The sequence below is a fragment of the Corylus avellana genome, chromosome ca4 (genome assembly GCF_901000735.1).
Source record: "Corylus avellana chromosome ca4, CavTom2PMs-1.0".
In the NCBI taxonomy this organism is placed as follows: domain Eukaryota; kingdom Viridiplantae; phylum Streptophyta; class Magnoliopsida; order Fagales; family Betulaceae; genus Corylus; species Corylus avellana.
In genome coordinates this window covers 31121633-31132023 of record NC_081544.1, presented here as the reverse complement: position 1 = coordinate 31132023, position 10391 = coordinate 31121633, and the positions used below count along the sequence as shown (strand labels likewise).

Here is a 10391-nt window from a genome sequence, read left to right as displayed (position 1 = left end):
GACCTCCTTCTCCACCTTTGCCTCATTTGCTTCTGCAATTTTATCTTCTTCATCTTCACTCATTAGTCTTGCATGCCAAATGCAGTTTGAGATTAATTTGCTTCGTCAAATGTCAACACCTAGACAAACAGTTGATAAAGAGTTGATTAGTGCAATGTAAGATTGTATGGATCTTCAAGAATACTTTGGGGAAAATGGAAAAAAATTAATGAAAGAAGTAGCAGCAAGAAATTGTTTACCCGGCAACAAAGTGGACATTTTGGGCTTCTCTCCATCCACTCATATATACAACTAAGGTGGTAAGAGTGAGAACAATGTGTAATGATCTTAGGGTTTTCAGGCGTGTATTCTGTCAACAGAAAAGCACATATATATAGTAAGAGTCAAGGTGAAGCTTTCTTTGACAAACAAAATAAAACAGCAATCTTGTGGACAAGTTGGACAAAATGACAACTTATTCTCACATATTTACCATACCGGATTAAGGTACTACATCCAAAAAATGGTTACCTTCAAGACATGTAGGGCAGACATCTTCTTCTTCTTCTGATGAATGACATCTTGACTTTCTAGGAGAACAAGTCGTAGTGTCAGCTTCTGTATTTTCAGGTGCCCCATTAGGAGTCGAAGAAGCTGCCTCCTGACTGGATGAAGAGAGGCCATGCATTTGGCCACTGCTGAAGAATCCTGCATACTGTAGATATATAATTGCATTAGCTAGGAATTTTTTTTTTTTTCTTTTTTTTTAATAACCCTTTGAAGATAGAAACACTTTGTGTACTCATCCCTATTGGGTAAACTTTAGACCCGTATAAAGTGACCGCTCTATATGAATCGAGTAACGCTCGGCTTTGCTAGTAGGTTGGCCTAAAAGAATTATTTGCACTCAAGGTTCGAACCTTAGACTTGATGGAAACACCACCAATACCAAAACCCTTACCACTTAAGTCCACCCTTTGAGGTTGTGTAGTATAAGTTGTTATAGTAAGAGAACATCTTAGTTCTTCCAAGGCCAAATTGAAGACAAATCATTGGAAATTAATAATTAGTAGTAAGTTGCCCAACATCCGCTGGGGGGGAGGTGGGGTTGTTAAACAACACAAACACCCCGACATATTGTTTACTTAAAATTAATAATAATAATAATGTTAGTATTGAAAAGTAGAAAAGTTTTGTTTTGTGGTGATTTTTTTATTTTTATAGTAGTAAAAAGTGAATGATGTGATATAATTTATAAAAGTAAAAATGCTTTGATGTTGATTTTTTTGAGAAATGAAGTGAATAGTGTTTGGGGGTAGGGGTGTTGTTTGCCAATCCCCCCAATTTCAAGTTTAAGTTGAAACAATAAAAATTTGAGGAAAATTAACTTGCAAATCTACAGAACAAAGAAGCAAGAATAATTTCATTCTGCTGGGTATCACAAATGGCCTGAGTTCTGTCTAAGTGATTGAGTGGGATTACATGCAGAGTGCACAATGAGAAAATTCAATAGGCAGCATATATACCTCTCAGGTATAATATCCTGTCTATCAAGCATGGCTAGTTCTTGATGAAACATTACTATTTCACTAAGATCGAATGCAGAAACAAGTACAAATGACTAATTTGAACAGTTTCCTAAAGGCTTAGTTTGTTTGCCTTAGAGATATTTGTGATTACACATAATAACAATTTACTAGAATCTAAAGATTACAATTAAGAATTATAAATCAGAGCTTGCAATGAAAGATTATAATCTCTTATATATTGCAGAATAAATACAGTTTACTTATTATATTCCTTAAAAAATATACATGAACCTCTTTGCTAATTGACATATATTCCTCTGGAAACAAATAGAGAATTAGAGGGAATCCCCTGAATGTACCTTGTTGAATAAGTTACTAAAGAAGCACTCATGGTAGATTGAGTTTCCATGGCTGGATGTATCTACATTTTCTCTAGGATCAAGATCCTTGACACGAAAGCAACAACAAGCAGAACCCATCACATAAGGCTCCAATCTCTCCAGCAACTTAGGCTTCTGCAAGACAATATTGATCTATTTTATCAGAAAAGTTCAAATAAATTTATCAATTCTACCATAATTAACACATACAATGATACAAAGAACATCTAAGCAGAAAGATAATTTATTGAAAATACAAAGCCCGCTGCAAAATCAGAGAATACACTATGCCATGATGAGCCATCCAACAATATCAATTAATTCAGTCTCTATTATTTTGCTTTGAAAAAAAAAAAAAAAAGAAAAAAAGAAAACAAAACAACACTGCATCAAGGATTGATATGGGGAAAATCCAGATTCTTCTGCGCCCCTGAATCTTGAACCTTCCAGAAGAAACAACTAGCGTCAATATTGTAACGTTATTTCATGGATTTTAGAACTGTTTTGCTCATCTTTGTCTATGGTTTCATGAAAACACAAAAAAACAACGGAGCCAACATGTCGCTTTCCCAGTCCGATTATTCAGTTAATAGAAAGAAAGAAAAAAAAAAGTTATTTGATTGCAAACAAAAATATAATCTTCGCAAAAACATTGCACAACAATACAATTAATTGGACCGCAACCAAAAGATTGTATTGATAACTATGAGGATGACAACTACTGACGATATGATAGAGAAGAAGAACTGTCTATCTGGCATATATCCTCATCCTTGTTCTTCATTAGGGTCATGATGATGATAATAGTTGCATGACAAAAACCCAAAAGACTCGATTCATCAAATCCCACGAAAGTTTAAATCGTATAAATAGCAAGCACCGTTAAAACAAAACCTTTGAGAACACAAAACAAACATGTTGGAAACTTGAAAACAACCCCCCCAAAAAAAAAAAAAACACTAAAAACTAAAAATTAAAGGAACTGTCAACCTGTATAGCAGAAGTAGAGTAGTTACTCTGATCGCTTTCTCCTATTTTTATAAGAGAATTCCTCGTAAATTCCCCTTTGAAGTAGCTCTCAACGAGTAATTATATATACTTTGAGAATACAAATAGACAAGGTTTGAGATTTTATAGTGGGAAGAGAAAAAAGAAAAGAAAAGGTCAAAAATATTCAACTTGGAGTTGGAGTAAACTATGATTCTATTAGAAAAAACTATGATTCTAAAGTTTGTACGTAGCCGTAGCCCCGAAGGTTTCGCTGAATCAATAAGATTTTGTGGGGGCCATCCAATTTTTTTGTGCATTCAAAAATTAAGATATATATATATATTCTCTCTTAGGCCGTTTGATATAATTGTGTTTTAAAAGTTTAAAAGTGTTTTTAATACTCAAAAAGTTGGTTGAAAGAAAAAAAAAATACTCGTTTAGTAAAAAAAATTAAAAACCCTTTTAAGGGTCCAAAAAACCTAAAAATTGTCAAAACGTACTTTTGGCAAAAACATGAAGCTTTTGCCCAAAAACTCTTTTTAACTTAAAAGCTCTATTTTTCAAACACAATCACAAAAAGGCTTTTATTTATTTTTTTATTATTATTATTTTACATTTTAAAATTACCATTAAATAAGGTGAAGATATTTGTAGCCAGAGATCAGTTCACTTTAAATTTCGGCAATTATTATTTTTAAATTGAATAGTTTAGATTTTGTTTTATCAATGTTTAACAACTCAGTTTTTATCGTATTTATTTTTTCAAAATACTTATCATGTTTTTATATATTTTAAAAGTAATAAAATCGCAATCACAATAGTACTTAAGATTGGAAGAATTAATAATCTACGAGAGAATATTCTAAATTTTTTAAGAAATCTAAATTCGTGATGATAAGGACCTTATCAATTTCTTCTTTTCAAAATTGTATTCCCCCCAATTTTTATATTGCAATTTTTAATAGGGTTAAATACTTCAGACCCTCCTGGGGTTTCATAACTTTATTTTTTTCTTCTTAGGATTTCATTTTTATCACAGGAGGTCCTTGCGGTTTTGATAATAGACCAAGTTAATCCTCCGTCAGTTGACCGTTAGTTGACTTAACGGAATTCCACGCGAACCAATCAAATGTTGACACGTGGCACATATTTAATTTTTTTTTTAATTAAAAAAAATGTATTTTCTAAACAAAAAAAACAAAAGAAAAGATTGGGATCGCCACCCCCTTATCTAAGCAATTTCCATCCAATTCCTCTCAATCTTTTTTTTTTTTTTTTTTAAGAAAATATATATTTTTTAATTTAAAAAAAAAATTAAGTAGGTGCCACGTGTCAACATTTGATTGGACCACGTGGAATTCCGTTAAGTCAACTAACGGTCAACTGACGGAGGACTAACTTGATCTATTATCAAAACCACAGGGACCTCCTATGATAAAAATGAAATCTCAGGAGGAAAAAATAAAGTTGTGAAACCCCGGGGACTAATTTAGTATTTAACCCTTTTTAATATTGCTTCTTTAGCATAATAAAAGCCGGGTAATACAATTTTTATTATAATTTTCTTACGAATTGATATGTCAGTTTATTTGGCATTTATCATATTAGCTATTTTAAAAAATAAATTTATCAGCCAAATTTGTTATGTAAATTTTTCACCCATATTATTAAATTTAACTATTTTTATAAATTCAAGCTTTTATGATAAATAGTGATTTAGTGACTCCATCAATTCACTACCAATTTAAATTAAATATTTCACGCCCATAAGTAAGGAGGAGTATTAAAATATAAATTAAATTATTAAATTCATCTCGACCTTCGTATATGAGCTTTTGAGATAAGTAACATATGCCACATGACACACATGTGAATTGCTAGGTGAGTTAATAAAGTAATGCTAGATATCATTTTTTTATCATTCTAAAATCCTCATAAAGCTGATATGACTTTTAAAATTACCATCAAATTTTAGATGAATCATACTTGAATTTTGATCCAATGATAATTTTGAAAGTCATATTAACTTTAAGAGGATAAAAAAAATAGTACCTAGCATTACTCGAGTTAATATGGAAATTGTAACAAAAGTTGTATTACTCCAAATATTTTATAAATAAAATCATATTCCTAGTTAAAAGTCCAACTCTTTTTAGTTCATTATAGATATTTTGGTCATTCACATATATGTATATGAACTTCTTAAAAGCCCACTGAGCAATGTGTCGAAAATGTTGTTGGGCTGAAATTGGGCTGACCCAATGGGGGTACTCCTAAAGGATTTTTGTCAAAGCCCAAGTTTGAGCCTAGCCCTTCTTGACATGCATGGCCCTATCTCACTTTTCTCATTTCAATATTTCATTTCATTTGGACATAAAATATTCCATCGTACGTCCAAGTTAGTTACACACAATCATGATTAAATTTCCCCTTTTTTTCTATTGCCCTAACAATTTAATCATGATTATTTACAAGAGCATGTCTTTATATGTGTAATCACCTCACTTGGTCAACCTTGAATATAATTAGAAGGAAAAAGCACTAAGGTTGAGAAAGAGGTAAAAACCAATTAAACTTGGTGAAAATAGATAATAAAGTCTTACCATGTAATCCCATTGGCTAATCACATTCTCATGCCGGCCATATTGGATTTGGGGGTATCTTGCTCGATTGACACGTAGCACCCCATTTGGGTGAGGAAAGCCACTTGATTATGCCCTTGGGTAGAAGCCAGAAGGTCAAAGTGGGGGTTGGAGTGTCACCCTTTTGTGATGGAAGTGGTAATTCAGGTTGGCTTTTGCATGAACATAAATCTGTCGACCCCACCCTACGTGAGCCCATTGGCTACATCACCCTTGCCATCATTCTCCCAAAGCTTTTATCTTTGTATAGCATAGCAGGGTTAAAGATTTACCACAATTATCTGTTCAAATTGTTAATAATTTGAATAAGTAGGGTAAAAGAGTTCATATGAGATTCATCTATTTGAATACATGATCGGATAGCCTAGATTTTGTTTGGGCAGGCGCATCTCATACAAACTCTCTCACATCGTTGCTAGTAATTTGGGTATGTAATGTGAAAAAGGTCCACATAGGATCTATCTATTCTAGTCAATGGTTAAGAAGTCTACATTTTAGTTGGACAGATGGATTCTATACAAACACTCTCACATTACCTGCATAAATTGTTAGAGTTATCTCACTTCGATTGTGGAAGGGGTTGATGGTCGATTTATAAGTGTATGGGAAAGTTTCACCTCTTGAGTTAACTTTTAGGTTGAGAGATGTCCAAGACCACCAAACATTGGTATTAAAGCTCAAGTTCAACAACAAGTCTTGGCTCAACAATCCACAGGAGAAACGAGTGTTTCTGCTCCGACTCATGGCCCAATGCGTGAGGGAGAGATTGCTGAAGTTATCTCATATCAGTTGTGGAATGGACTGGTGGTCCGTTTATTAGTGTGAGGGAAAGCCTCACCTCTTGAGCTAGCTTTTGGGATTGAAGGAGGCGCCCCAAAACCACCCAACATAAATTGCTAGCAATTCAAGCCGATAATTATTTTACATCCCAACTCAGATAGCAAATGCACAATTACAAATGTGGCATCAATTGATTCCATTACTTTGGATTCGGGAACTTTGGTCGAGAAAAGCACGAGGCATGTATGTGGATAAAAGAAAAAAGACAGGAGGACCACATTACCGGCATCAACAGTGAAATATCTCATTAAAGAAAGAGAACTTAATACATTAAGAAAGGTGGACTCTTTATGAAATCGATCATTTGAAGATATTTTTTCCTTCTTATAGGAAAAAATCATTGAAAATGTGTGCTATAATTTCCATTACTCTGTCGGAATGATGATTAATTTGTGTAGCTAGCGTTTGAGCCACGTTACTTGGATAAAATATACATAAATATATATAAATATATAAAAGCTAAGCCCTTAATCATTATACTAATTAAATGGTGCATGCAGCACTAAACTATGAACAAAAAGGCTTGCAGCAACTAAAAATTACAAGCTTACTGCTCACCTAATAAGAGAGCACAGCCTCATTATTAATTACAAGGGTTTAATAGATCAAAATCTAATGATCATTGCAAATTCAACGATAATTTTAAAAGTTACATCACATTTAAAATGACACAAAAAAGCACGGTCATCCTTCTAAGATGTTGTCCACTTCAAAGATCGAGTGACCAATAGAAGTTGAAATTGCTGTCAGAAACTACATCGAGTGGTTGATGCATGGGTGCTGGTGTTCTCTTTAATTATGTACGTAGTATTCTTTTAAATCTAACCTTCAACTTTGGTTGCCTTTTGACATGCACGAATGTACATGGTATATGCTAGCTATTTCAGACTGAAATGTCTCTAAGGGATTTAATGTATTTGTATTGTCTGGGATAGAGGATTGTACGGCCAAAAAAAGAAAAAAGAAAAAAGGAAGCTAATAATGAAGATATATGTTTTTATTATAGCTTCCATTATTAATTATGCTTTTATTTGTTGCAAAAAAGGAACACAGAATAAATTGACCTTCAACTTTGTTATAGCTAGATCTAATAAACTAAAGGAAGGACGATTATAATAATTATATGATAAGTGGCCGGAAATCATGTTGTTATTTTATTATGATGGCCTAAATGCTTGTCCCCATGGTTTATTACCATAATGCACTTAATTGTATTGGACAGGCCTCATTGAAATGTTAGTTCGTAGCTTAAGTGCTAGTTGTCATGGAATTAATTGTTAGAATCTTCCTCTACTTCTTAATTTGTACAAACTTAAAGTAAAATTAATCATAAGCTCCATTTCTTTCGACATAACCTCTCTTTTTTTTTTTTTTTTTAGATAAAAAATCATGGTTCCCCTTCTTTAAAATTGTGAACCATTTTTCGACTTTGAGTTTCTTCTTATTGCACGAACTTTTCTTGCACTTTATTTTTCGCTGAAAGTATCTGTTAGATGCTGGACGCCACCACCAGATCGAGTTCACCAAAAGTCGCCACCACTGGAGGTCATCAAAAGTCACTTGCGTTATAACTTGGGAAAAATATAAGAAAAAACCCCCCAAACTACTAGCTATTTGCAATATAGTCCCATAATGTTCAAAAGGTACTAAAATAGTCCCTTAAACTACCAAAATGCATAAAAAATGCCACTTATTTTTTTATATTCCTATAATACCCTTATTCTTTTAACAAATAAAATAATAAAATAATTGTAAAAAAAAGAAAAATAAAAAAATTAGTGAAAAATACAAAAAAAAAAAAAAAAAAAAAAACCAATGGGTGAATAAATACAAAAAAAAAATTGAAATAAATAAATACTTAGTCACTGTAGGTAGCCTAAATTACAAATTGCTTCATGTCGTATTAAAGTAAAATCAATGGGCGAATAAAAACAATTTTTTAATAGAATTTGACTCAAAGAACTAAATTTTTTTTTTTTGGAATATCTCAAGAACCTTACCTTTGATTTTACTTTAATATGACATAAATAGTCACCGTAGTTGACTTAAATTATTTATTTATTCCTTTTTTTTTTTTTGTATTTATTCGCCCATTGTGTTTTTTGTATTTTTAAAAAATTGTTTGGTTTTTTTTTTTTACAATTATTTTATTATTTTATTTGTTAAAAGAATAGGGATATTATAGGAATATAAAAAAATAAGTGGTATTTTTGATACATTGTGATAGTTTGGGGACTACTTTAGTACCTTTTGAATATTAGGAGGCTATATGGCAAACGACCAGTAGTTTGAGAGACTTTTTTATATTTTTCTCTTATAACTATATATATATATATATATATATATATATATATATATTAAGGTGCTATAATAAAAAGAGTAAAAGCGGCTAATTAAGCAATACAAATGAGTACACTAACATGGTGTTGATGAAGTGAAGAGGTGGTATTAAGAGGGATGGGCCTACAGCTTCATGACAAGCACGTTGTGGAGGAGTAAGCCCCCACAGCGAGCAGGAAATAAAAGGAAACAAAAGAAGTCCCATATGATGAAACGGCAAAGAAAGAAAAAGGCGAAAGGCAAAGCCAAAGCTGATGAAATTAAACCATATTCGACCACACCCACATCTAGAAATCTGTTCACCCACAGCCCTCATTGTTGCCACTCTCCACTCAATATCTCTTCTTCCGCTTAATTCTCAGGACCAAGATGCCCAAAATAACTACAAAGTTGCCCGGTTTCTGCCTCAACAGAATTAGGCCTCATGCCAGGGTCCGCTCCCCTCCTGCACAATCCAAGCCTCCTCACGGCAATCTCACTTCCTCCAAAACTCTGAATCCTGGCCATGTCAAAGAGGAAAAACCCCTGTTGGTAATTAGTAGGAAGATTGTGATTGTGGTTGATTCCAGCCTTGAAGCTAAGGGAGCTTTGCAATGGGCACTCTCCCACACTGTTCAGAACCAGGACACAGTTATTCTTCTTTGCGTAACCAAGCCATCTAATAAGCAAGCTGCTGCAGGTTCTTTTTTCTCTGTTTTCCATCTAATTAGTTCATTGCTTTAATTTAATTTATGATGATCAGTACCGAAAAAGTAGTATGGTCATCTATACATTTTTCACAGCTACTGCTCAAGGCTCCGGCAAGGAGATCGTTCCAAGGGCTAATTATGAATTTATCGATTCTTTGAAGAAATTGTGCAAATCCAAGAAACCGGAGGTGGGTAATTCCTGACATGCTTATGCAATTTGTTCAATCTTATAATTCTGTGGTGATGATTCATGATGATCATGGTCGGTCGTTATAGGTGCAAATTGAGGTTGCAGTGGTGGAAGGGAAGGAGAAAGGGCCTACAATAGTGGAAGAAGCAAGAAAACAAGGGGCGTCAATGCTGGTTTTGGGGCAGAAAAAACGCTCCACAACATGGCGTCTCCTGATGATGTGGGCGGGCAGCCGGGTCACCGGGGGAGTAGTGGAGTACTGTATCCAAAATGCTGATTGCATGGCGATTGCAGTGAGGAGGAAAAGCAAGAAGCTTGGAGGGTATTTGATCACCACCAAGCGTCAGAAAGATTTCTGGCTCTTGGCTTAATTAATTAAACTACATATATAAAGTATATTAACTATATGTGAGTCTTGTGATGATGCATAAAGGGTCGTCTAATCTTACCTGCAGATGGAAATGTATATGGAAATGTATGATTGTTTTCGTATTTGTCTGTAAATAATAAACCATACGGTTAAATAAAAAAAGGGTTCGTATTGGGTGTGACTGAAAAAGGTGAGTAGTGCCATTATTTGGGCCATTGGGGTATTATGCCAAAGGGAGAGACAGTGGGGGTCCTTTGACCCCCTTTGGGGTTTCTTCCGGACGCTACCGTGGTAGCTGAGGGCACATGGTGCCAGGCCTTTCTTGCCGACATGGAACCTAAATTAGGACAACGTGGGGGACACTTTGATCCACCTGGAAATGCCCTTGGTTCACATTTGTTGTTCTCACCTTCATCATCAAATTTCGTGGCTGCTGCTTTAT

The 10391-nt window shown here is 33.9% G+C and overlaps 2 protein-coding genes across 2 annotated transcripts; one reads left to right on the top strand and one right to left on the bottom strand.

The window, feature by feature from the left end:
* Positions 1-92: 92 nt before the first annotated feature.
* On the bottom strand, positions 93-1987 carry LOC132178420 (probable E3 ubiquitin-protein ligase RHB1A). Its single transcript, XM_059590857.1, has 4 exons — positions 1868-1987; positions 511-694; positions 240-349; positions 93-119 (listed from the first exon to the last, which is right to left on the bottom strand). Exons 1-4 carry the CDS (start codon positions 1985-1987, stop codon positions 93-95), a joined length of 441 nt encoding a protein of 146 aa, XP_059446840.1.
* A 6941-nt stretch (positions 1988-8928) lies between these two features.
* LOC132179532 (universal stress protein PHOS32) lies at positions 8929-10108 on the top strand. The gene is made up of 3 exons (XM_059592265.1): positions 8929-9379; positions 9483-9577; positions 9666-10108. The coding sequence occupies exons 1-3, from the start codon at positions 9070-9072 to the stop codon at positions 9948-9950; spliced, it is 690 nt and encodes a 229-aa protein (XP_059448248.1). The 5' UTR covers positions 8929-9069; the 3' UTR covers positions 9951-10108.
* Positions 10109-10391: the final 283 nt, after the last annotated feature.

Bases quoted from the DNA above. Each gene is read 5' to 3' on its own strand.
- LOC132179532 (XM_059592265.1), top strand. From the start codon at position 9,070: ATGCCCAAAATAACTACAAAGTTGCCCGGTTTCTGCCTCAACAGAATT. The intron at 9,380-9,482 runs GTTCTTTTTTCT...CATTTTTCACAG, and splicing joins TAATAAGCAAGCTGCTGCAG to CTACTGCTCAAGGCTCCGGC. The intron at 9,578-9,665 runs GTGGGTAATTCC...CGGTCGTTATAG, and splicing joins GCAAATCCAAGAAACCGGAG to GTGCAAATTGAGGTTGCAGT.
- LOC132178420 (XM_059590857.1), bottom strand. From the start codon at position 1,987: ATGGGTTCTGCTTGTTGTTGCTTTCGTGTCAAGGATCTTGATCCTAGA. The intron at 695-1,867 runs GTACATTCAGGG...ATATATCTACAG, and splicing joins TTAGTAACTTATTCAACAAG to TATGCAGGATTCTTCAGCAG. The intron at 120-239 runs GTAAACAATTTC...CTGTTTGTCTAG, and splicing joins AATGTCCACTTTGTTGCCGG to GTGTTGACATTTGACGAAGC.